The sequence below is a fragment of the Rhinolophus hipposideros genome (assembly GCF_964194185.1).
Source record: "Rhinolophus hipposideros genome assembly, chromosome: 12".
Lineage (NCBI taxonomy): Eukaryota > Metazoa > Chordata > Mammalia > Chiroptera > Rhinolophidae > Rhinolophus > Rhinolophus hipposideros.
In genome coordinates, this window is record NC_138058.1 from 50,894,855 (window position 1) to 50,922,440 (window position 27,586).

The window sequence follows — 27,586 nt, forward strand, 5'->3', positions numbered from 1 at the left end:
CCTTGACCGAGTGAGGGAACAGAGGCCTGGTTCCTCCAACGAGCAGAGCTCGTTATTGGATGGTTTTGGGTATCTTTTGTGGAGGAGAGGTAGAGATTTTTTGATACCAACCTCTATGCAAACCAGGTATGTTCTCAGGAAAGTTAAAGGGAGCCGACCGTTGTGAGTCGAGCCCTTTCCTTGCAAATGCTTTGCTTTGCACTCACCTCGGTGCCCATACCCCTCCCCAACTCGTGGGGGGAGTAGACATACCCTTAGTATTATGTCGTCCCCGTGGGGAGGAAGCCAAGATAGCCTTCTTCGAGGCCGTCCCCTGTTGCTAGCCGCTGATAATGGATTTGGATTGGTTTGGCCAAAACAGCATCGATTTGGTTTTTAATGAGGTCAGTAATGCGCCTAAAAGCCCATGGCCCGAAGGCTATTAAGAGAAGGATGCATAGGAGGGGGCCAAGGGTGGGGAGCAGGTAGGGGAGAAGTCCGTTGAGACCCGTCCAGAGTGGGTTTTCGAAGAGTTCTTTGCGTCTTTTTACTAGGTCCTCTTGTAGTTTTTTGATCTTGTCTCGGACGATCCCAGACTTGTTAGCATAGAAGCAGCAGCGTTCCTGTAAAGCTAAGCAGATACCTCCCTGTTCTGCAGTGAGAAGATCTAGGCCTCGACGGTTTTGTAAGACTACTTCAGCTAAAGAGTCAATCTGATCTTGGAGATCATTGATGGTCCCAGAAAGTGTTTGGACATCATCTATCAGCTGGCGTGATAGTTTATTGTAGGACTGGACTGCAACACCTACTCCCGCGGTACCCGAGGCTATTCCAGCAGTAATTCCTAGCCCTACGAGTAAGGGAATGGCTGTAATAGCACGCTTGTGGCGCCCGGTGGCAAATTCTAGGCTGGGGAGAGGGACAGGTGTGTCTCCTGGGATAATAGAGATATCAGGGAGGAGACTAGCTGAGACACAAAGTCCAGTCCAGTTGGTGGGTAACGTGGTGTAAGCGAGGCTGTTCCCACATATGAAAACTTGTCCAGGGCTAGAACACAAGGTTCCGTTAACTTGAATGATGTCAGAACAGTTAGTAAAAGTGACAAACCCTAGATCTACATCAAAAGTGTTGTTTTGAAATCGTCCCTGATAGCAGGGGGAGGTATTAAATCCTACAGGTTGAACTCTAAGAGGAAGGGAGAGACGGGAACAGTTAGAGATTTGTGTGTTTACTGTGATATTGGAGGGGATTGCAGTAGGTATGGGAGTTCCCATAGTCATGCAAAGCCAGCAGTCCTGGGCAAGAGAAGGGTTGGAATGATTTAAGGCCCAGAAGGTGGATTCGAGAATGTTGTTGGTTTGTGTGTCTAAATCCATATCCCGGGATTTTGGGAGAGCCAAGGGGTGGTAAGTTAAAGGGGGGAATAGGTGGTGGAGTATTTTTTGAATGTGCTCAGTGACAAGAGTCTCTTTTAATATGTCATTTGGCCCTCCGCCATCTGAAATGTGGACAGGCATTTTAGTTGGCCAACAGACTTTATTTCCAATTGTACCACTGCAGCCCGCCTGACTATATTTGTTATTGTCAGAGAGGGAGGTGGAGTCCCAATCGCCTCCGAATGTGGCGGACCTACGTCTCAATAACATGGCTGTGAGATAAGTTTGGTTGTCTGAGCCAGTACAAATTTGGGTGGTTGTGTAGCAGGAAGAATGCATTTGATCAAAATAGCTGCATTCGCTGGGGCAGGGCGGTGGTAGTCCTGCAATGGGGGGAATAATGCGGGGCTTATTGGTACAGGTCCATTGTGTTTCATCTATTCCTAGTCCGAATCCCCCTTTTATATTAGGATTATAGGCGAGGTAGGCTACTTTATTACCGCAATCAGTGGATGCTAAGTATGCTAAATCTACCTGTCCTTGTGGGGCTGGCTCCTCGGTGTGGGCACGGAGGTATCCACTGGGCACTGTGCCTCCCGGGCAGTCACATGGGTTGCCATAGAGCTGTCTGTATAGCTGCTCGCGGCTTACGGGGGGCCCAAATCCTCCGTAAACGGGGATGATGAGGAATGTGAAGAGTGTCAAAGTGAAGGACTCCATGAAGAACTTTATGTCCTGTGAAAAGAGAGAGAGATTTTCTCAGGGAAGATATCCCTGGAGTCTTTATGTGTTATTTGGATTTGGGGTGTTGACAGGCTTAACGAGACGCTCTGGCAGCCATCGCGCGCCGCCTTCCTGAGAATCATAAATGCAGGCTGACCCACGTCCCCAAATGAGGACTGGATCGGGGCCGTTCCATTTGGAGGTTAATGGATCTTTCCACATAACTGTAGCATATTGATTTTTTGTTTCTTGGTGCCAGAAGCGATCGGCAGCCGATTTTCCCTGAGCGTCAAGTTGTAGGAAATTAAGGGTAAACAATGCATGGCTGAGAACATTACGAGGAGATCCTTTGGTCGGATAGGCAGTGGTGGTTTTTAACTTGTTGATGGTGTTTTTGAGTGTCTGGTGGGCTCGCTCTACAATGCCCTGGCCTTGGGGATTGTAAGGGATGCCAGTGACGTGTTTGATTTGGAATTGAGCACAAAAGGCTTGAAATGCCTGGGAGGTATACCCTGGTCCATTGTCTGTTTTTATAGTTTGAGGTTTTCCTAGTGTGGTAAGGCATTGGAGGGTATGGGCTATGATGTTTTTTGTAGCCTCGCCCCCATGAAGGGTGGCAACCATGAAGCCGCTGAAGGTATCTATAGTTACGTGTACATACTTTAAATGGCCGAATTCAGGAATATGTGTAATGTCCATCTGCCAGATTTGTCCAGGGAGTAAGCCCCTTGGGTTAACTCCTAGGTGAGGAAGAGGCAGAAAGGTTATGCACCCTGAGCAACTTTTAACAATGTGTCTAGCCTGATCTCGGGTAATTTTGAATAACAAGCGAAGTGTGTGGGCATTGACATGATGTAAGTTGTGGAATTGGGTGGCTCGCGTTATAGGATCTAAGGTTAAGGGACATACTAAGCGGGTATGATTGTCTGCTATAGCATTGCCCTGTGAAAGGGGTCCAGGGAGGTCAGTATGAGCCCGAAGATGACTAAGGAAAAATGGGGTCTGTCTTTGTAGTATGAGATGTTGTAGTTGTTGAAAAAGTTTGGCAGCGCTGGTAGAGGGCTTGATATATGGCACTGTTTCTAGTTGGGGCACAGACAGGGCGATATAGGCACTATCAGTGTACAAGTTAAAGGGTGACTCCTGTAGTTTTTTAAACACTTTTATAACGGCATAAAGTTCAACAAGTTGGGCAGACTGAAATGGAGACTGCACCTGAAATCTTTGTGAGTTAATGACATATGCTGCTACGCCAGAAGAAGACCCATCCGTGAAAACCAAGGCGGCATTTTGTAATGGTTTAGTGGCTGTTATCTTTGGAAAAACAAAGGGATGTAGTCTGGAGAACTGTAGGAGTTTATTAGGGGGATAATGATTATCTATCTTGCCCTGAAATGATGTAAGGGAAATGATCCAGTCATCGTTATTTTGGGTTAGCCAATTAAGCTGTTCTTTAGTGTAGGGGAGAATGAGCTGATCAGGGTCCCTGCCAAAGTGTTGTCGGCTTTTTTCTCTTCCTATCTTAATAAGTTTGACTACCAGGGATGGGTATGTGCTAGGACCTTAGACGGGGAGGAGGGTAAATGAACCCAGAAGAGGGGATTATCTTGCCATAAGACCCCAGTAGGTGTATGAGGGGTTGCACAAATAATGAGGGAGAAGGGCTGTTTGTATGATAGAAAGGTGACTTGTTGTTGTTGAATTGCCTTTTCTAGTAATTGAAGAGAGCCCTTTGCCTCAGGCGACAGCTCTCGAGGGGAGAGAGGGTCTGAGTCTCCCTGAAGAATATCAAAGAGGGGCTTGAGGTCTCCTGTAGTGAGCCTTAAGTATGGTCGAAGCCAGTTAATATCTCCCAAAAATTTTTGAAAGTCATGTAAAGTGTATAAATGACTAGTTTTAAGTTGGACTTTTTGGGTGGTTATGGACTGATTATGTAGCTCAAATCCCAGATAGTAGTAGGGGTCTTTGAGCTGGATCTTATTGGGGGCAAGTTGGAGTCCATAAGTGGTAAGATTGTGAGTTAAGTGTTGGCAGCATTGGAGTACCTCTGTGGTGGTCTTTCCTGCTAGAAGGATATCGTCCATATAATGAATAATATAAATAGTGGGCCATTGTGTTCTAACAGGATCCACAGCTTGTGCCACAAATTTTTGGCATAGGGTGGGACTATTGGCCATGCCTTGTGGGAGGACTTTCCACTGAAAGCGCTGCATAGGACCCTTGAAGTTGGTTACAGGCAGGCTAAATGCGAAACGCTCTCTGTCCAGGGGGTGTAAAGGAATGGTAAAGAAACAATCTTTAAGGTCTATAATAATCTTGTGATAGTTAGCTGGGATAGCTGTCGGGGAAGGGAGGCCTGGTTGGAGGGCTCCCATGGAGAACATGGTTTTATTAATTTCTCTGAGATCCTGAAGGAGGCGCCAAGACCCAGACTTCTTTTTAATAACAAAAATGGGTGTATTCCATGGCGAAGTAGTTGGTTCTATATGTCCTGCCGCTAATTGTTCCTGCACTAACCGAGAAGCTGCGGACAACTTTTCCTCAGGTAGTGGCCATTGGTCCACCCAAACGGGGGAATTATCTTTCCATTTTATCTTCTCCGCATGGGGTGCAGGAGGATCAATGGCCGCTAGGAAAAATCCTGACTGCCTAATCCTTGTCGGTTAGGGTTGGGCTTTATAGAGAGGGGATTTTTTATCCCTTGACCAGCTTTTCCCAGTCCCTGTCCAGGGAGATAGCCTTGGTTAAGCATCTGTTGAGCAACTATTTCGTTGGGGCTGCACATGATAAGTTTGAGTTGTGATAGGATATCACGGCCCCACAGATTAATGGGAATTCCAGAAATAATATATGGCTGGACCTTACCAGTATTGCCCTCTTCGTCTTCCCATGAGAGTATTTTAGAGCTTTGTCTGGGATTGGCTGATTGTCCTATGCCCTGTAGATGGGTATATGAGGCTTTAGAGGGCCATGTTGAAGGCCAGTATCTATCTGAGATGACTGTTGCGTCCGCTCCCGTGTCTATTAAACCTTGAAATTTTTTTCCATCTAAGTACAGGGTTAAAAGTGGCCTCTCTAAAGTGACCTGTTGTATCCAATAGGCATCTGAGGAGCCGAAGGCGGACTCCCGTCTCTTTGGTGTCAGATATTGTTTATTAGAGGTGTCTAATGGGAGAAGCACAAGCTGTGCTATCCTTTGGCCTTTTACTATGGATACAGGGCCCAGAGGGGCCGAGGCTAAGAGTTGTATGAGTCCTGTATAATCATTATCTATGACTCCTGGGATTATATTCAGGCCAGCGAGGGAAGAGCTGCCCCGTCCCAATATAAGTCCAAATGTTTCCGGGGGCATAGGTCCCGTCGTGGTGGTGGGAACGAGTTGGACCCCTTGGTCTGGGGTTAGTATCGAGTCGGCGGCGGCACAGAGGTCCAGTCCTGCGCTTCCGGGGGTAGCCCGGTGGAGGGAACCGACACTTGAGCTGGGAGGATCTGAGGACTTGGTTGTTGGGGAACAAACCTGACAGCCCCTAGGTTGTGTCCCGATGGAGGGGCCAGGGGCTGGCCCCGACTGGGGTTTCCCGGTTTCCTGGAAAGGGGGATACCTTCAATATCTGTTTTAGAATAACAATCAGAGGCCCAATGTTTGCCCCGTCGACATCTTGGGCACACGGTGGAAGGCATTGGTCTGGAGGGTGTCGGTGGGGGCTGTGATGAATTTTGGGGTTGTGGACCTCTATTTTTTATTGGGCAATCTCGACTAAAGTGTCCAGGTTGTTTACAGGAGAAACATAATCTAGATTGTTGATTAGGAGGCTTGTTTGAGGCAAAGTCTCGGAGGGCGGCTCCGATAGCGAGTCCCAAGGTATGGGAGGCTCCAACCCCTGAGCATAGTTTAATGTAGTCAGCAAGGTTGCCTCCACGGTGGGGGCGAATGGTTGCCTGGCAAGTGGGGTTAGCATTTTCATAGGCTAAATGTTTAACAAAGGCGCTGTCGTTCTCGCCTTCTCCGACCAGCCGTTCGGCGGCGTCGGTGAGTCTGCTGATAAACTCACAATATGGCTCCTCGGGGCCCTGACGAATCTTTGCCAGGGAGGTGGTAGCGGAGCCTTTTGGGGGTAGGCGGCGCCACGCCTTGAGACCAGCGTTCTGAATTTGAGCTAACAGCCCCGGGGGAAAAGTTGCCTGGATTTCATTGGTATGATAGGGTTTTTCTCCTAGTAATTTATCCCGAGTCCATGATCTTGTTGTTCTATTTTCACTATTGCGCTGTGCTATCTCTCGGCAGTTTTCTTTAAACTCTGTGTGCCAGAGGACGTGGTCCCCCCCAGAAAGGGTGGCACGAGCTAATTTAAACCAATCATTGGGTGTGAGCCAACGGTCACTGAGACCTTCAAGAATTGCCAAGGTGTAGGGCGCTGTCGGGCCATAAGAGCTTACTGCACCTTTTAAATCTTTAATATGTTTGATGCCTAGCCGGTGATATTTTTGGCCAGTGGGATCATTGGAGTTGGGAGTGTTATCTTCTGGGTCTTCTGTGTCAGAGGCCTCATCGGCCGAGGGGGGATTATGAGAGTCGGGGGGTTCATTGTCAGTCTCTTCCATTGTATCCTCTTGAGAGGGTGGGCCACGGTTTTGGCTGCGGGTAACTGGAAAGGTCATTAGGGTCTTTTTATTAAGTATTGGGCCTTTTTGAGGTTTTTCAGGGTTTTGGTTAGGCATTAAGGTTTTAAGTTCTTTTTCAAGGGCATGCAGCTCCTTTAGGAGTTGCATATGTTCGCGTTTTTGTTGGAGTGTCTCTCTAAGAGAAGAAATTTCTTGGGTTAAAGATATTTTTGCCTGCCTAATGGGATCGGTTAAGGATGGGGTGTTTTGAACTAGGGTGTCTTGAGGGAATAGGGGTGGGTTTGGGTTTAAGACTGGGTTATAGAATGTTGGGAGTTCCTGAGGGGGGACATAAGGGGGAGGGGTATGTATTTTTTGTGAAGGGGCGCGCAAGGTTGGCGCGGCGAGGCCCCAGGGATCTTCTTTTTTATTATAGCGGGCAGCTTGTTCCTCTAAATCTATCTGGTCTCTTGGGGAGAGCTGGTCCTGATTATTAAAGGCCAAAAGGGAAGGGTAGATTTTAGGGGGGTCTTTTAATGGGTGATTCTCTAAGGCAGAGGCTTCCTGATTATCAGCTTGTTTTTTAGGTTCCTCTGGCATGTCTATTGAAACAGATTGGCAGACAGAAGGGGGGCGGGAACTCTCTTTTAGGACTGTTTCCCCTGTCTGTAAGATCTCTCTAACATCTGGGTCTGAGGAATGTATTTTTAGGATATCATTAATCAGATTCCAATATGAGAATGCCGATACAGGGACCTTGTTGGGTCCAAAAACCCGATAGTAATCATTAAAACAGTCTCCAACTCTCTTCCAATATTTTTGATCAATCGTTCCTTCTTGGGGGAACCAGGGGCAGATATCAGAGACAAAACTGAAAAACTCACGTAAATCTTTTTTTCTAGCCTTAACTCTCCGCATCTTGAGAGATTCCTTAATACCCTTAAGGAAGAGTTCATGTGAACTCAACTCCTGTCCCATGTCAATCACCTACTCACCAATCTCTCGTCCTTCGCTGGGCGGCTACTCCAACGTCGGGCAAACTTGGAGTCTTTTCTTGCGGGTGAATACCTCGTGAACTCCAAACGAGCCTTTTTACTGCCGAGGGGGCTGTCGAGTCTTGTCCCTTACGGGCTCGAAACAAGCCACACTCGCGCCGGGGAGGCCCTCGAGTCTTGTCCCACGAGTGAAAACTGCGTGGGCTCGAAAGAAGCCAGCCCGTGGAGGCTCAGGGAGGGGGGGGGGCCGCGGCGGTTTCCAGAGTAGGTGTCCTCATAGAATCTTCGTACCTCGGGCCCCACGTTGGGCGCCAAAATGTCCCGACCGGCAGGACAATGCAACGTGGGACGAGGGGAAGAAACCTGTTGAGGATGAAAAAAAAGGGGAGACAGGAGACGCGAAGAATGGAGGCAAGACAGGGATCTGATCAAGCCTCAAAATTTTATTACGATGGCGGGTTATATATATAGCTATGTCAGATGGGGGTGGGATATGCTATGTCATAGGGTGGCGAGGTACTTGTCGCGGGCTGATAGGCTAGGACAGGGCGATGCCATATGAGGTACAAGGAAATGGGCAGGCTCTGGGTTTGGCGCGCGCGGGCTCTGGGTTTGGCGCGCGCGGGCTCTGGGTTTGGCGCGCGCGGGCTTTGGGTTTGGCGCGCGCGGGCTTTGGGTTTTGTGACCAGGAAGTTCTGCCTAGGCAAGGCCTGGGGATTTCTATGGCTTCCGACATCTTTGGATTTTCTTTTTTCCCCCACAAAAATGTTGAATTTAATTTGGCCGTTCTGGTAATCAAATGGAGATGACTTACTAGGGAAAAGATAATGCACTTTGGATCAACAACATTTCATGTGAGAAAGGTAGTAGAAGACTTAAAGGCACTCATAGGTTTCAGTAGAAAGCACAGGAGTAACAAATAAGCAATTAATTGTATAAAACATGCTAATAACTGGATGAAATTAAACCAAAAACAGATATTCCTCATTTAGAGTTATGGAGAAGAATTATAAGGTATCGTGGATTCATTCAGGCAAGTTTTATTCATCACATATTAGGTGCTAGGGATACAAAGATGATTAAGGCATAGTACTGTCCTAGAGAACCTGATGTGCTAGTGAGGACATGGAGCCAGTGTCATAAGGGCAGGGATATGCACAACGCTCACTGTAGAAGTTGTGGTGCTTGCAGTTATGAGTAACAGAAACCGCAGCTCAAGGCGGCTTAAACAGGGAATGTATTGGTTATGTACAGTAATACCTGAAAATTACAGAGCAGGTGAGGCTCGATGCATGTATGTATGTAGCTCTATTAGGTCATTATGTGCCCCCTCCCCTTTCTGTTTCTCTTCAATGTTTTCTCCAAATCATCCTTATTCTAAAGCTGGTTCCCTTTGAGGTTGTGATGACTGCTAAGCCCTCAGGGCTGCTACCCCCAGAAAGAGAGCGTCTGTCTGACCATCTTTGAGTTCACTCTGACTAGATCAGCTTTGATCTCTTACAGCCTTTTCACCAGATTGGGGGAAAAGTGTAATTGAGAAGCAGATGAGAAAGCAAAATTTAGAACTTTCAAAGTAGTTAGTGTATTCCTGGAAATTGGCATCAGTCTCATTTTGGCTTTATTATTTCTAGCTTGGATTTTTCATGATGAACTGAAAATCAGGAATTCTTAATGGTGGGAAGTGAACTCAGAAGAGAATCCTAGTTCAGTGATTTTCTTCTGAAATTTTGGAGGCATAAAAATTCCCTACTCTTTGGAGATTTTTGATTTTGTACTCACTTCATTGCAGAAATTAAGTTAAGAACCTGACATACCCTCTGTTCTCCATTACTTCTTCCCTTGCAACTGGGCGGTAAGGTGGGTTTTGATATTGGATTCAAATGGTGCATGGTTGGGCTACTGTAAGCCCAACAACAGGAAAACACCAAGGCCAGAAATGTCAGGGCTTGTTCTAACAAACTCATACTTAGGATTTGAGCAGTACTTTGAAAGACTAATGTTTTTTTATTATGCCTCTAATATATATTTAATCAAGCTATTCATAGCATATAACACTTTAAGAACTGACTTGTAATACAAAGCTACTTTGATTTAAGTGTAAGCGCTTCCATTTGTTCTCCTTCTGCACAGTCTCTGCTTCACCACATTTGCATTCACTGCACTTCTGTTTCTCTCTTTGAGAAGTGTTCATTCAGGAACCACAGCATGTGACCCTGTTGTAGGATTGCCAGATTTTTGAGGAATTTGGGCAGAGAGGGAGTAGAAGAAGAGAGATTATTTGCTAATAGTCTGACCAGGCTCAAATACAGTTCCATTCCTCATCCCAACATAGTTGGAACAAGGCATTTGAATACAGAATAAGCCTGTTTGTGGGCCATGTGGTAACCCAGCACTGCTGGAGTGCTGGCCTCTCAGCTCTCCAAAGAGCCTGTGGAGGTTCATTTGACGCTCTTGGTGTATTGGGATTCCTGCCCTAACTTCAAAAAGAATTACTTCTTTGTGCTAAAACTATATTAAATGTTGTTTGGTAAAAAAGGAAAAAGTAATGTATATTTCCTAGTGAATTATCTGATGATTACGTCCAAAGTATAATAGAGTAAGCGCTATCGAAGCATTTGCTATTATTACTATTATGTCTTAGAAATAATCACCAGATAATTCACTAGGAAATGTACATTACTTTTTCCTTTTTTACCAAACAAGTTTTTATATAATTTTAGCACAAAGAAGTAATTCTTTTTGAAGTTAGGGCAGGAATCCTAAAACACCACAGCGTCAATTGAACCTCCATAAGTTCTGTGGAGAGCCGAGAGGCCTACACTCTAGTGATGCTGGGTTACCATGTTGCCCACAGACAGGCACTGTTCTAAGCATTTTACATATATTAGCTAGTTGAACACTTCCAAAAGCCCTGTGAGATAGAGTATCATTATTTTTATCCCTGTTTTACAGAGGAAGCAGTTGGCACAGGTCAAGTAACTGGCCCAAGTTCACACAACTTAGTAAGGAACAGTTAAGATTTGAATCCAGACAGTCTGGGACCAGAGTTTATTATTTTAGTTACTGTATTTTCTTTCTGTCAAGGGAGAACTGAAGTTATCATTAAAAGTAGTATCAATAACATTTATTATGTTTTGAAATAAATGGACATTTTGAAACTTACCTGTTAAATATTCAACGTGCTTGTTTTTTATTCTAGGAGAAGACTTTGCAGTTGTGCAGCAAGAAATTATTATGATGAAAGACTGTAAACACCCAAATATTGTTGCTTATTTTGGAAGCTATCTCAGGTACATTGTTTGTCTCCCTTTTGAAAAGCAGTAATGATTCCATCATCTAATACATTTAACAAAATAAACTTAGCTCTCTCATCCACGTTTAGTAGTTTTCTTCGTGCTTTGAAGATAGGATATTTTCATATGAATGGAATTTATGTTAATTCTGTAACTAATATCATAGTCTGTGATTTGTCTGTTGTACTCTTGGGAACTCGATGTGGTTTCAGTGAGGAAGCTGACAAGTAAAAACTGACTTTTATGGTTGGTCTTCCTGTGATAGATCTAAATATGCCATTTTGTTGTCCCTTTCCTAGACTTGAATGAATTAGAAAGCCGGGTGCCTCTCTTTCTGTTATGTTTTTATTAGAAACTTTTCTTTTGTGCTTCTCACCTCAGAGTACTGCGTCATCTTTTCCCTTTATTTTGTCCAAAGGACTAGGACCTATAATTATTTCACTAATTTCTTATTTTTCTAGGTCCTTAAGTGAACTTAGATTGAATTTGCCACCTCTTATTTTAGTTTGGCAGGACCAGGCCAAGTTCCTCAGGTCATATTGCATAGGGATTGACCTCAAGGTTAAATCACTTTTTTCCATTCACTTTTATATGCAACTGTGAGTTGAATACTGTGACCTAGTTGTTTTTAAGGTTCCTTCCAAAGGGAGGATTGGTGAATGTTTTCTTATGTATTAAAAAAACTCTTAAGGTTTGTTTTGATATACTGTAGGATATGTAAGGATGTAACTTACTGCAGCTCACATTCTCGAATGATCCAGGTATAAAACACTAACTCTTCTGATGTAGACACAGTATAAGGAGAAACTGGGCCCTTTTGCCCTCTCTTGTTTCCAGTCTGTGAAAACCATCTGGACCAGCTCTTCTTGATTTTAACCACTCTGGAGAGCTTTGATTGCCACCTTCTTTAAGGTTAAAGGGTGGGTTTAATGGAGACTTTAGTTCATATAGGGACAGGTACTGCTACCCCTATATCAATGACTATTAAACATTTTAAATGGATTTTTAAAAGCCAATTTAAAACTACTTTAATGGTGAGTGGTTCAAACAGTAACCTAACACAGTTTTTGCATCAATTTTTAATTTATGGAACAAACCCAGCACAAGTAGTTATTGTATCAGCTCAAAGAAACAAAAACTGGTTAAGTTAATGATATAAATAATCATCTGCTTCCTGTATATTAAAATCATCACAACAATTTGTTTTACTGTTACTGGTTCTTACAGAATGACCTACCTAGACTCAGTTGGGAGAGGCTTTACAGTTTTCCCCCAGAGCAAACGGGAAAATTCTTTAAAAATTATTTTAAAGAATTTTTGTGTTTTCCCCAGAGACATTGATCTAAGATATTTCTTTAAAATTCTTTTAAAGAATTTTTGTGTTTCCCCAGAGACATTGATCTAAGATATTTCTTAAACATGGTCTCAGTCTTCTAGAACTATGGGACCATCCAAAACCTAACCTGTTACTCTAGGATAGCCCCATCCGATAAATGGCAACTTTGGTGTGGTGAGATGAGCATGTTCTTTTTGCTGTGGAGACACTGGTGTACTTGGTATTTAAGAGCTTGTACCCTGACTCCATCACTTTTAAATTTGTGACTTACATCAAATTACTTAACCACTCTGTGCCTCCGTTTCCTCGTCTATAAAATGGAGATAATAATAGTAGCTACATGATGGGGTAGCTACAAGGATAATGGGTAAATACAAGCTACAAGGATAATGGGTAAATATATGTAAAGTGCTAATAACAGTGCTTAGAATGTGATAAATGTTAAATGTTAACTGCTATTACTACTACTACTTAGTATTTCTAAGTACTATTATGCTAGCGTCTCACTTGATCTTTTCAACAACACTGTTAGCATTTGATCTTTTTAAAAACATTGTGACTCTATGGTAGATGTTATTTCCATTTTACAAATAAAATGCTTGAGAGAGTTTAACATTAAGTAGTTTATAGTTCCATTTCAAGTTGTTGACAAAGTAGGGTCCTAGTTCTTTTTGTGATACTGTGCTCATGAATCACATCACTTTTGGCTTAGCTTTACTATCTCCTTGCCAAAAGAGCCAACCAAATAAACTTCCAACACCCCATACCCATCACCACCAGTACGAAACTAAACCCCAATAGGAAATTAAACTAGACGTTTGACTTTCTGGGTTACTTAGGCAAGAACTTGCTCATATAGGTTAGGTAACATAACATTTGATCTTGTTAACCACTGAAATGCAGAATTCCTCTTGGATTTGTACCCATTTTTGTTGGTAAGTCCTGACAAAGACTAGTAACACCCACTAACTTTCACATCTAGACATAACTACATTGACAGCCAGTTTGAGGTTATGTTTTTAAAAAATTGTACTTTTAGATTTGAGTAAATGTGTATTCTGACTATATTTTGAATATCCTTTTTTAAAGTAAATTTTTAAATTTGAAGCATAATGTATATACAGCAAAATGCATAAATTTATATATTGTGTATAGTCTGATGATTTTTTTAAAAGGTACTTTTATTTTAATTCAAGTAGAATACAAAGGGGAAAATTGTCCAGAAACCAAAGTAAAACAGACAAAGTAAGGGTCATATTTTAGTAGAACTATGTTTGTTTGGTGTTGTATGATCTAAGATAGGAAATACTGGCTTAAATAGATGATTTTATTCTGTAACTGGAATAGCTGATGAAAGTGATATGAAAACAAATGGTAGTATAATATAGAACAGCAATTAATCCTCCCTTTTCCAGCTCTTTTCTTCTATAGAGATTCTTCCCTTATTCCCTAAAGTCCAGATCAAACCAAATTTGGAGTATGGAATGCTAATGATTAGATTAGTACGGTGTTATAGCTGAAAGGGACTGAGAGGTCTTGTTACATAGCCCACTGTTTTTTTACAGATGAGGAAATGGAGTTGGATAAATGATTTCAAGTTATCAAACTACTCATTGTTGGCACTGGTACTTCAACCTGGCCCTGCCGCTATCTAGGCCAGCTGTTTTTTTGGTATACTGTACTGCTTAACCAAGAAGGCCAGATTTAGTCTCACAGGGAGCATGGTTTCTTGGGTCTTTCTCATTACTGGGTGATTTTACAAAAGGCAAGAAGCTTATTTGTTTGAACTTGATACAAGTTCTCTAAAATATATACTGTTCCTAGTGACTTTCTTCCATCTATCTTGTTGCCGTTAGACCCTATTACAACAAATTTAGACATAAAATTTGAGAAACTTGAGCTAATGTGATTTGATTATTGATAAATTTCCTCCTTCGGGAATCAGATTTACCCTATGAATTTACTGAATAGATGACCAGAATACAATTACTTTTAGAAGCCTATTTTATACCAGGGTAGCTGTTCTTACTTCTCAAAGGAACCCTGAGATTGAGCTCCTATGAAACAACACCCAGTATTCTTAACAAAGGCCTTCCCTACTCCGCTCTTCTGTATCATTAAAGCTTATGTTTATTAAGTGCCTAATTACACACAATGTACAACAGTGTGGGACATTTTAGAGCTGCTGATTCTTGGAGATCTTGGTCACGTTTTATTTTACTTTTTAAATCATGTTGTGTTTGGGCGAAATATATAAATTATACTTAGTTTGTTCAAGGAGTTTTAAGTCTTATGTGTTACAAAGTCTGGAAAGATTGAAACGTCTGTTTTAGAAATTATAAGATTTTCAGTTCAATGAAAAAGTTCTCAGGATATTAACTCCTGTATGCTGTAGTAAACATCGAACTAGAAGATGAAAATAGTGAACTTGCCCCCCACACTTATTTTTCTAGTCCTTTTAAGATAGATAATTTTACTGTATAAGAAAAAATAATTCTAAGGATTTGTAAGGTCAGGTAATTAATGGTGATACACTGAATATTTACCTCAGTGGTTAATTTTATTTCAGTTCAGACACCTAAGGGCAAAGATTTTATAATTTATTGGCCTGCATAAAATTGGCTGATTGACTTAAGTCCTTCCCTGTTAGGCAGCCGGCGTGGTGAATGACCAAAAGCAAATGCAGATTTATCATCACAAGAGAGAGATTCATGGAATAGATGGAAGTTATTTTTCTAATAGACTCTGAGTATTCAATCTTTTTTGATAATATCAGACTTAGCTAAATAGAATGTTATAAAGGTAAAGCATTTTAGACATTTAAAAAATAAAAAGGATTTATAGCTATATATATAATTCTGATTTTTGGACATCCTTTTATATATAATGAATAGAAAATTATGTGTTTAAGCAAGGTGGGGAAAAGGAGAATAGACTAGCTTCAAGTAGGAGATGGTATAATATTGAAATATGTAAGCAAGCAGAGAACGTGTTTCCTACGTCCATTTTTCTTTACCAAGGAGAATTGTTTTCAAACTAATGGATAGGAAAAGCATTATTAACAAGGAATTGAAGCACAAGATAGGTGAGTGGATAATTATAGATCAACTAGACATTTTAAGTGAATATAAGCTTTTAGATTTATACAAATTATATTTCATTATATATACTGAAAATTTAGCAAGTGTGATTGTCATCCACTATCACTGAGTGCGTTTTGACAAATGGGAAAGATTAAAAGACTAGTGATCAGCAATGACCAATTTTCAAAGGAAAAGAAAAGGTGGTATCTAGAAAATGCATACTATTGAACTTGATGTCAGTCATCAGCCCCTAGCAGACGTTTAAGATAAATTATTAATTAGATAATTAGTGAGCACTTATAAGATGATTAGCATGACTTTCAGTTAAGTAATTATGTCAAATCAGTCTCCTCTCTTTCGTTTTTTCTTAAAGAAATTAAAAGTCCATTTTGTTTATTTACACCTTCACCAAATTCCAGGAACAGTTTAAGGTGACTTACATAAATACTCTACAAGATAAATTATAACAAAAGAAGTACAAAACAGCTTATGTTTACTGTACTATATTTTAAGCCCTTTACTAAACAGTTTGCATGTTATTCTGAGCAGACCTAAAACATTTATTCAGTTGGTTTTGTAAGATATGTGAAGTCCCGGCTGTCTGTGTAATTAAGCACTTGACACAGTCAGTTTACATGAAGGGTTAACGTGCAGCGGGTGTGAAAATGTTTTAGAGCAGCGGTTCTCAGTGGTGAATTCCTATTTTAACTCCAAGACCCAACTCAAATATTATCTCCTCCCTAAAAATTTTCCCTTGACTTTCCTAGTCATTCTTATCTCTGGGTTCTCAGGCATGCCTGAATTATGCACTGATCAAATTATAATCTTATCCAGCAAACTTTTTCTGTAAAGGACCATATAGTAGTACATATTTTAGGCTTCATGAGCTTTGTGTGTTTGTCTCTGTCACGACTACTCAGCTCTACTGTTTTAATACAAAAGCAGCCACAGATAATACATAAATGAATGAGTGTGATTGTATTCCAATAAAACACTAAAATTGGAATTTCATATAATTGTCACATGTCAAGAAATATTATTCTGATGCCCTCTACCCTCCACCATTTAAAAATAAAAAAACTATTTTTAGTTCCTGGGCTGTATAAAATCAGGCAGACTGTGGCTCACTGGCCACAGTCTGCTGACCTTTTTATCTAACCAATTTACTTTTGCAGTCACTCATGCATTCATTCACTTAAGGAATAAATATTCCTTTGCTGGATATTCTATGCATGTGAATGCAGTAGTGAGAGAGACAGACGTATTATCAAGGCCAAGTCTTTCTTCCCCATTAGCCTGAGCTTGCTGAGTTTAGAGACGTTCTGTTCCACCTCTGCCCCATGAGCATAGTGCATTTCCTCGTCCATTTTGAGTTGAAGTAATGAATGATCAAACAAAAGAATGAACAAAGGAATAATCTGTCACATCTTTGCTAATTATTTCTCCTATGACTATCTTACAATGTGGGTGTAAGAGAGAAATGCTATCTGAAGATAAATGAGTGATGAATTTTAACAGATAATATTTTGGAAAAATCTTTGTTAAATCTGGATATGAGGGTAAAGTTTACGTTTTGTCTGTTTTGTTGATGACAGTGCTATGAAAGTGATAGACTTTGAGATGTATTGCCATTCTGTGATGAATCTTCTACATAATTTTTGGTTTGAGGTTTCTAATTAACATTTAACTTGTATAATACTGTCATGGTGTAGCTGGGTAAACTTGGGGTTTAGTTTTTAACTAAAGGGAAATTTTCTCATTTGGATGTGCCTGATGACATCTTTATATCCTATAAATGGTATAGTTTAACGATTACAATCTTGGGTTAAGTTATATAGTAAGACATTATATTAGGTAATTCATTTACTCGTAAAGATTAGCCTTTTTCTTGACACTGCATTTATGGGTTTCCAAGGTTATAACATACAACTTTAAAATACTTATTACCTGAAATAATTTTAATCATGAAAATGTGTTACATGCTTATTTTCTCATCATAGGCGAGATAAACTTTGGATTTGCATGGAGTTTTGTGGAGGTGGTTCTTTACAGGATATTTATCATGGTAAGCCAAAGTTATATTTTATAGAGATTGAATTTCTTAAAATATAGTTGTTTACTGTATGAAAACAATGTTTTGAGGAAAGTTTTATCGTATCATTTGGCTTCATAAAGGTATTTCAGATATATATCGGTAAAAGAAGCATTTGCTTCATGAGATAGAAAATTATACACTGTTGAATTTATTTGCTAATTCTAAAGAAGTCATATTATGTATAGTTAGTTCAAAATTTCAAACTCAGACTTGTAGAAGACATGCAAAGGCCTTGATGGTTAACAGTAAACCAAAAGAATATCTAGTTGATAAATGAGTAATGTTAATACAAAGATAATTGATTTTCTTCTCATGTATTCAAGAAACATCAATTGAATGTTTACTGTCTTAGATGCTAGGTTCTAGGGAATTAAAACATTATTAAAACATTTTTCATTGGGATTTCAATGGAGTAGTATATAAGAAAGACTTGTAAAGTAAAATAAACAATTTTACTGTCTTTTCTTTCCCTTTTCTGTTCTGGTTCTGTTAATGGGTTACTGTTGCAAACTGCAGAGTGGGTTTATTCTTTTGCTTGGAGGTGTACTTTTTTATTAATGTAAAATAAAATAATGTCCTAATAGTTCATGATGTCAATTTCCAAATATTTTGGAAGATTTTTCTCATTTTTGACATAGAGAACTTGAACTCATATATCTAGCTTGGGGCCTCTTAAGTAATTTTATGGACAGATTGTAATAAAGCAGATGTTAAAAGACTATTAGGATAGAAAGTTTACTGTTTCCATTTCTCTTCAGTACATCTCAGTGTAGGTCACTGTCTAGCAAAAGAGTCCATCATTGGAATTTAATTTAATTTCTAGAATATTCTCTCCCATCTAACGTATTTTTTAAAAGTGATTTAATATTTAAAAAGAAAAATAATTGTCTTCCATCGTGGATAAATACACACAGAGAAATATTTTTCAAATATTATATGATTAAGCTGTATGTATTGATGTGGAAAAGTGTGTCCATGATAAGTGGAAAAGACAGGTTTCAGAATTGTATGTGTAATATGATTCCATTTATGTTTTGGTATGTGGTACATACATATATAAAATATCTGCAGAAAATCATCTGGTAATCTATAGGCCAAACTATTGATACTGCTTATTGAGTAACAGTTTGAATAAAGAAATGGCCTTTACTTTTCAAATTTATTGAAAAATGGTGACTTTAATCTAGTCATAATACATGTAACATCATTTTTTTAACATCAATTTTTAAAAAGCTTTAATTAAAGCTAAACCTCTTGACCATGCTTTGTTTCTTTTAACATTTAGAAATAATAGTGATCAGTGAGGTATAAATATGAAAATATAATTAATTATGGAGACTATTTCCGTTTTTTATGTGTTCTATAAACATTTATTGTGCAGCTTTTCCATGCTAGGTACTGTTCTAAATACTGGGGATGCAACAATGAGCCAATCACATTTTTAAAAATGGGCCCTCAGGGAGCTTGCAGTTTAGGGTTATTTAGGTATATTAAGCCTGTTGCTTAGTGAACTTGTAAAGTGTCACTTTTGGAAAACATGCTTTGACTAATTTTATTAATGTTAATTTTCTTACAGTAACAGGACCTCTTTCAGAACTGCAAATTGCGTATGTTAGCAGAGAAACACTACAGGTAAGCCAAAGCTAATTAAAAAGTAACATTCTTTATCAAATGGAATATTTAATTGTGCATTACCTGTTAAGTAAGGATAAAATATTCTAGCTTACTAAACTCTTGAATGTTAGTACATTTTTAAATTTTGTGTAATAAATTCAGATTATATTGGCACATAAGTACTTTAAAGCTTCAGGATGATAATATAAACTAAAATTTCAGTGCTATGGATTTGTTATTTTGTGGTTTTATATTCTTAATACCAAAGAAAGGCTTGAAAATTAAGCACTCCATGGTAATTGAAACTTATTCTGATACTAACTGCACTACACTTTTTAAGTTATTTCAAACTATTTAGAGTTTCGTAAAAATTATTTGTCTTAGAAAAATCAGTATGTTAGTTTTATAAAACTGACCTTTGCCTTTTTCATTTTCTTGATTCTTTTGTCTACAAGGACATTTCAGTAAATAAATTAGTGATTACCGTAAGACTTTCTGTAATGAGTAAATAAAAAACAGACAATACTACTCAATTTAATTTTTCTTTTTCTTTTTTTTTTTGTTGAAACTCTAGGGATTATACTATCTTCACAGTAAAGGAAAAATGCACAGAGATATAAAGGTATACATCATATGTTTAACCTAATGACCTCTTCGTTTTTAAAGTCTGATCAAACTGTTGACCAAAATTGTCTTGATTGTTCTCTTGGTTATGAATTTGTTATCTGAAATATGTTATAATAAAATTAAGTGATACTTTTAAGGGTCTTATTACTTTTTTATAGCATTTATTGAGATACAGTTCATATATTATAAAAATCAGCCTGTTAAAGCCTACAATTGTGGATTAATGTTTTAATAGCTCATTTTAGCATATTTGTAGTTACTTATTTGTGAAATGCAAATTAGTTTTATAGTTTTCATCAAGTTATGGTTTTTAGGAAATTTCATGCTTTGAATATTATAGTAAACTTTGGCAATCTAAGGAGTTATCATTAATAATGTATCCAAATGGATAAATTAAACCTTGACATTTTCTGATGGTCTTTCATTTAACTGACAGAGGAAAGCAGGTGCACTGGATTTGCTGGGTTAGCTCTGGTAAACCAGGTGCTGTGTCAGGACTCCGGAGGTTACTTCTAAAGATACTGACATCTCCCCAACTTAGATATTTTCTCCTTTCATTAATTTTTCTTTTCTCTTCTTTCTTATCCATCTTTTCTCCTACTTCTTTTCACCCAATTTTGTTTTCTGAAGTTTTCTCTAGCATAAAGGTTCTTAACTTTGGGACGAGGGGAGGGGTGAATTTTGTGGTGTTCTTTGAGCCACTGTTGAAAGCCTTGGAGTCTTTCCTCAAAAAAATTCCCTTATGCACATGCCTTCAAATTTTGCATGAAATTTCAATGGACTCTCAGATCACCTGCTGAGATCCTCTACTTTAAGTATTTTTCATAAACCACTTAAAAGACATAAGCAAAGAGCTTTGGAGTTGAAAGGGAGAGGAGATCACAAGAATTTGAGTAAATCAAGAAAGGTTCTCTATCACTGGCACTCAGATTTGGAAGGACTAACAGATTTTTGTCACAGAGGTTGGAGTGCCTTCTACACAGAGGGAGTAATGTGAGCAAAAATACAGATGCCAGAAAGTGTGGGATCAGTTTAGAAAGCAATAAAAGCTGTATCGTAATATTGAAAAGAAGCGAATGTATGAGATAGTAGGAGACAGAGTTGACTGAGTGGTGTGAGGCTCCACTGTGCAAAGGCTTGTGTGCCAGACTCCCGAGTTTGGGCCCCATTGGGTAGATTCTGACCATTGCCACCTTTTCTACCCTTGTCTGCACCGCCAGAATATTGTACCTCACCTGGACTTTGCTAATTGCCTTCTAACCGGCCTCCCTGCTCCTGGTCTTGAGTGGTTCTGTGGTCACCTCTCCACCTTGTATCCAAAGTGACCTTTTACTATCAGATCTCATCACTCCTGCTTATAAACCACTGATCATACAGTATAAAATCCAGATGTTTTACCATGGCTGACGAGGTTGATGATGACCTGGCCCTTTCTTTTCTCTCTCACCTCATGTCACACTCCTCTCCATTTTACTCATTCTGTTCTAGCCACACTAATTTACTGTTCTTGGAATATATTGAGCTCATTTTCTCCCGAGGGCTTTGTATTTGCTGTTCCCTCTTCCTGGAATGTTCTTCTCCCAGACTTTGGCATGGCTCTCTCTGTACCCTCACTTCCTCCAGATCTCTATTCAGATATCACTGCCGTAGACAGGCCTTCCTTGCCTGCCTTATTTCTATTCCATGTATTTATCTCTACATAGCTTTGAATCATCTGTTGGTTCACTCATTCATGTGTGTGTACGTGCTCTCATTTTTAGATTTTCTTTCTCTCCTACTTGGATATAAACTCCATGAGAGCTGGAACTTATTCAGTACTATAACCTCAGAGCTTAAAATAGCACCTGGTTGCTAGCAGTGTCTCAGGGACAAAGGTTTGGATGGATAGATGATAGGAAGCCTCAAAGGCCATAGGTGCCGGTGACATTATATAAGCTGTAATTTAGGAAAATTAATCTGGAGCTGGGGAAAGAGCAAACGTAAGATGGTGGTGGAAGTCTGGATAGCTGGGCCTACATCAAGTTAAAATCCCAGTGATACTACCTGCTCTCTCCTTTTTCTCATTTCTGCCGTTATTCTCTAGAGCTGCCGTAATCTCAGGGAATGCAGGCTTCTGTTACTCTTTTCCTCTTTTTTGGGTGGGAGGGGGTTTTCTAGTATTTTCCCCCTAAGATTATCATTACATGATTGATGGCACCCTGGACTAAAGAGGTTGCTTACTTTTGCTTGCTCATTTAAAAGTTGCAGAAAGGGCAAAAATAAACAGAAAGCCTGCAGGACCTTTGGGAGACAGGTATTTCTACCTCGTTCAAAAGCTTTGAGCTTTTTGAAGATAAAGTAGTTATTATCTTTGAATTTAGGTCAAGAAGCAAAAGTGGATAAAATGCTAGTAGGTCATTGTAATGGAAAAAATTCAGTTTTTTCCTTTCTATATAGGGAAAAACCCAGTTCTTCCGTACTGTGTTTCTTTCCTCTGAGTCTCCTTTACTACTCAAACAGAACACTTCACTTCTGACACTTCTGGTCACCAAATGTACGGAGGTTTTTCCCCCCCAAACAAGCAATTTTCTGTGGCACCAGCTTGATATCCTATAATTTAACTCAATCCTGATACTGTCTACTTGGAGATAGCATCAGATCCTACAAGTTAAAGAGCTCAGTCTCACAAGACTGTGCTGCCCCCCCACCCCCCCCAACCTCTCTCTCTCTCTCTCTCTCTCTCTCTCTCTCTCTCTCTCTCACACACACACACACACACACACACACACACACATTTCAGATGCCATTCGCAAGCTCAGGTTATCATCTGTGTTTCTGACCAATTAGCTATAGATTGGAGGTTTCAAAGACTCCCTCCTTGGGTTTAATTAATGTGCTAGAGTGGCTCACAAAACTCAGGAAAACACTTAACATTAACAAGTTTATTTAAGGATATGATAAAAGATACAGATGAACGTCTAGATAGAAGAGATGTGTAGGGCACGGTGTGTGGGAAGAAGCACAGATCTTCCATGCCCTGTCTGGGGCACCGCTCTCCGAGCACCTCCACAGACATGTTCAGCCCAAAAGCTCTCCAAACCCTGTGCTGCTGGGATTTTATGAAGGCTTCCTCACATGATCTATCATTAACTCCATTTTTAGCCCTCTCCCTTCGTCAGGGAATGGGGGTTAGGCTGAAAATTCCAAATTTCTAATCATGGCTTGGTCTTTCCAGTGACCAGCCCTCATCGGGAGCCCACCTAGAGTTGCTTCATTAGAACAGAAAACAGGCTTATCACCCAGGAAATTACAATGGTTTCAGGCGCGCTGTGTCAAGAACCCGGGTCAAAGACCAAATATTAGAACAAGGATGCTGCTAGTGCTCATGTCACTGACGAATTTATAAGGGTTTCAGGAGCTTCTATGCCCAGAGTGGGGACACAGACCAATATATGTTTTTCTTTTATCTTGCAGCCATGCAGACGGGTGACATTTTAATTCCGTGGGTTTGTGCCTAGTTGTTTACATCCTGAATGGTCCTCAACTCGGGGCAGACATATTAAGGATAGACAATCTCACATACTAATAAGAAGCAAGATTCAGTCTACACACCATCACTAGTTCAACTGATGATAAGTTGAAGATTTGTTTCTAGTTTTGAATAGGAAATAGCAATCGAGTTTAGAATGTAATACAAGGAATTGAAAATGCCAGGATAAGGTAACATTTTAGTGCATTGACAGTGTTTGATCCATAAGAAATTAACATTTAGATGAAAACTCATATCACTTTCATAATAACATTCATATTATGTTAATAGCAGCTTTTGGCAAGGCAGAACATTTTATAACCATAGTCAAACTGCCTACAAGGTGGACAGTAAATTTTCCTATGAATATAATGACAACATTTTAATTGTGCATACTTTAAATTTTAAGTATTTCTAGGTCTAAGGCTGCCACATGTCATTATTTTAAATATGTATATTATATGTGCTACCTAATAAAATGTTTCCTACTTTAACTAAAATGTTCTCACTTTGAAGGGAGCTAACATTCTGTTAACGGATAATGGTCATGTGAAATTGGGTAAGTAAATTAAAATTTTGTCGCTTGCACAAATTTATTGCAAAACTAGTAAGTATATATTTTCCTCTGTAAGACTAGGTTTCCCCTCCCCTAGCAGCATCTATGTATTTTTAGGTGGAAATCTCTTTGTGGGGTATATGTAACCTCCCTCTATTTGTTTCCTCTTCTTTTAAATGGGGATTGAATCTGCCCTTCACATGTGACAGATTTGTTGTAAAGATACAGTGAAGTCATACACTTTGGGTATTCTTTCTCCTCTAACCCCAGGATTGTGACCTCTAGTAAGAAATCTGCACAAAATTACCTGGTAACCAAAAAATAAGGTTAACAAACAAAATCAAAACAAAATAAGGTTAACAAACAAAATCAATAATGCCCCAAATACTACATTCTTTACATAAGCTTTTAAAATAAAATATAGTATTACTTATATAAGAATGTAATTAGATGCTGAATGTTGCTTTATTTCAACCATAACTTTTGGTTGGCAGTTTATGATTAAAATATAATTCAAAACCTTAAGAATTTGAAAGTTTAAGACAGGAAACATGCAGTATAGTTGTTTTATAAACAAAGTTTAAGATAGGAAATGTACAAATACAGTAGTTTTATAAACAAAGTATCTTATAAGTACTTCATTTAGGTACTAAATGAAGTATTTAATAAATATGAAAGTTATTTTGAACTATATTTTATAAAATATAAATATCTTATAAAAGTGAATTAAAGTTTAGCCTATTATAGGACTAATCAGATTTGAAAGTATATATATCTAATTAACATATAATAAAATTTTCCTAAGCCACCTCTAAATATAGGAAAAGCAGTTATCTAATTATTGATAGTTAGTGAACAGTTCCTATCAGCAGTTTAATATTTTATGTCAATATTATGTGCCTTATTCAGAGATATCCCATATATATCTTAGTTGATAAGGATTTAGAAATCATTAAAAAACTAGAAAATATTAGAACTCAACATTCTTAACAATAACAATCCTACATAAAAAGAAATTTCCTGATAGTGATTGGTATTGATATTAGAATACATTGCTAAGGTAAGATTTTGAGGAATGTTCTGTTTGCGTGTATTTTCTTTTCTTTTTTTTGGTCAATTACAGTTGACATTCAATATTATATTAGTTTCAGGTATATCGTATAGTGATTAGACATTTATATAACTTAAAAAATTGATTCCCCCTGATAAATCTACAACTGACCTGGCACTGTGCATATGTATTACAATGTTGTTATTAACTATAGTCCCTATTCTGTACTTTACATCCTCATGACTGTTTTATAACTATTAAATTGTACTTCTTAATCCCTTCACCTTTCTCACCCTGCCCTCTAATTCCCCTCCCATCTGGCAACCATCAGTTTGTTCTCTGTATCTGTGAGTTTGTTTCTGTTTTGATTGTTTATTTTTAGATTCCACATATTGGATGTCTTTTCAAGCTAGATAAATTTACCAATAGATTTATTGGCTTACATGTATCAGTCATCATGGGTGTTATAGGAAGTGAATAGAATATATTACTATTTAAGGTCCCTTCCAGTGATATTCCTTGAATTTCAGGTCCTGGGAATTTGAAATTATGTTATTATTAAATCCAGCAAGTTAGATTCTTTCAGCTGTCTCTCATCAAAATTATTTGATCTTGACTTTTTGCTGTCATTTGATTTATGTGGGGTTATGTGGGAATCTATTTGGCTATGATAAATGTTTGACTACTTTGTGATATTTAATACTAGTCCATAATTTTTAATGTGATGTTTGTGAATATCTCATTTCTGTGAAGTTAGTTTAATACAAATAAACAATTCTTCTCATGTTGCCTTAAATAATTTTACTTTCAGTTTTCTAAAAAAATGTTTCTCATTTTTTTAATAGCTGACTTTGGAGTATCTGCACAGATAACTGCTACAATTGCCAAACGGAAGTCTTTTATTGGTACACCATATTGGTAATTGTATTTTAATTGATAACTTTTTGTTTTTCTGTCATTGAATACAGCATTTATAAAAAATAGATTGAGTGGTCAAAAGTTTTAGGACAAAAACAGATAAGAAGGTCATCAACAGGTTAAAGCAATGTAGGCATATATACTTGTGGCTGGATTACACAGCCAAAGAATATTCCGCCACGTTAATTTTCATTAAGTGGAAAAGGCTTTAAAGATTGTTATGTCTTTAGGGAACCTTGATGTAGTTCCAGCTTTTCTGGAAAAACCCAACTCTTACTCCTATATGTATGAGTATCACGTATTTTTAAAGATGTTTTTGTATCTTTTTTCACCTCCAATTCCAGTCCTTATTTAGACTAATCTTTCAACATTACATTATTCACAGCACCCCTTTGCTCAACTTTTTGACAAAACTTTTTGCACAAAAGATGAAATAACATATTTCTTGGCGTTTGGAGTTTTCCATGGTCAGCCCTCTATCTATCTCATTAATCTTGAATCCTACTAGTTGCTCCACAGACTTTCCTATCTAGCCAAATTTGTCTGCTAGGTATTCTTTAACCATTGTATTAAAAATTACTCGTTCATTTATTCAATAAATGTTTTTGACCACTTACCTATGTGTTAGATATGCTGTTAGTCATTGTGAACATGGTGGTAGACAGGTTTAGAACCTTTTTGTTCCACCAATACTTTGAAGTAACAGCACACCGGAAGTCTTAACATCCCTTCAGCTTAAGTGCCAACACTCCTCTGATGCCCTCCTGGACTGCCTCATCAGCAGTGGGATAGTAATAGTCTTGGGTGACTTATTTTCATATAACATTTTTGGATTGATTTGTCTTTTTATAAAACAGATACATATTTTAAAGGTTAAATAGTGCTAAAAGGGCTTATAAAAACTCGTCTAGTCATGTCTTCTGCCATCTCTAGCATTAGCTATTATTATTTATAGACTTTATGTTATGATAGGTGAAGATTTTAGCTCTCTTCATTCATCATTCAAAATCTTCTTTCAATGTACTTGCTGAGTCAGTTACTATACTATTATTACATTTGCTACCTTGAATAACTTTTTCCTATATTTAATAATTTCTTCAGTTTTAATTTGCTTAGTTTTTGTTTGTTTTTTAAATTCCTGGCTAAGACTTCTATACCTTTTCATATTTTGCAGTTCTGCAAGATGCCTCTATATAATTTTCCACATCACAAAGCCTATCAGATTGTCCTGATTTTTGTTTTTGTTTCTATTGGGTTTTTTTCTTACAATAATTCTCTTGGAGTCCTCTTCCCTCCTTTTCTAATCCTAATTGTCTGTTTTCTAGGTCTTTTGCATAGCTTCTCCCTGGGAATTTTTCATCTTCTGCTTGGAATCCAAGTCTCCCTCTTTCATGAATTACTCCCTCTCATATTTTGGTGATTTCCTGAGAAATTTGAGGAATAAAGTTTTTAAGACTCTTAACCTCATACTTGATTGGTAATTTGGATGACTATAGAATTCCAGATTGGAATTTTTGAAGTATTGCTCTAGATAGAGTCTTCTTTTCTCTGATACTGATGAGAAGTGTGATGCCGTGGTGATGCATGATTTTCAAATGTAACCCCTCTCCCTCAGGAACCATTTCTAGTGGTTTGATATTCCATGATGATGTACCTCAGAATGTTTGGGGGTTTTATTAATTTTTTTGGTTGTTTTTACCTTTATTTTTTGTACTTGGCATTTGTGCTTTATAATCAAAAGATTCATGTCTTTCAGTTCTGAGGACTATTCTTTTTGTTTGTTTTTTTTGTTTTTTTTTTGTTTGTTTGTTTTTTGTGTTTTTTTTTGTT

General features: G+C 38.6%; 1 protein-coding gene across 4 annotated transcripts in view; it reads left to right on the forward strand.

The window, feature by feature from the left end:
* MAP4K3 (mitogen-activated protein kinase kinase kinase kinase 3) overlaps positions 1-27,586 on the forward strand; it is a 149,056-nt gene that overhangs the window by 62,081 nt on the left and 59,389 nt on the right. For all 4 annotated transcript variants that reach the window (XM_081068041.1, XM_081068042.1, XM_081068043.1 and 1 more), the window contains exons 3-8: positions 10,875-10,965; positions 17,388-17,452; positions 19,059-19,114; positions 19,671-19,718; positions 23,748-23,790; positions 25,684-25,756. In XM_081068041.1, the coding sequence (XP_080924167.1) occupies positions 10,875-10,965; positions 17,388-17,452; positions 19,059-19,114; positions 19,671-19,718; positions 23,748-23,790; positions 25,684-25,756 (376 nt within the window). The remainder of the gene's footprint in view (positions 1-10,874; positions 10,966-17,387; positions 17,453-19,058; positions 19,115-19,670; positions 19,719-23,747; positions 23,791-25,683; positions 25,757-27,586) is intronic.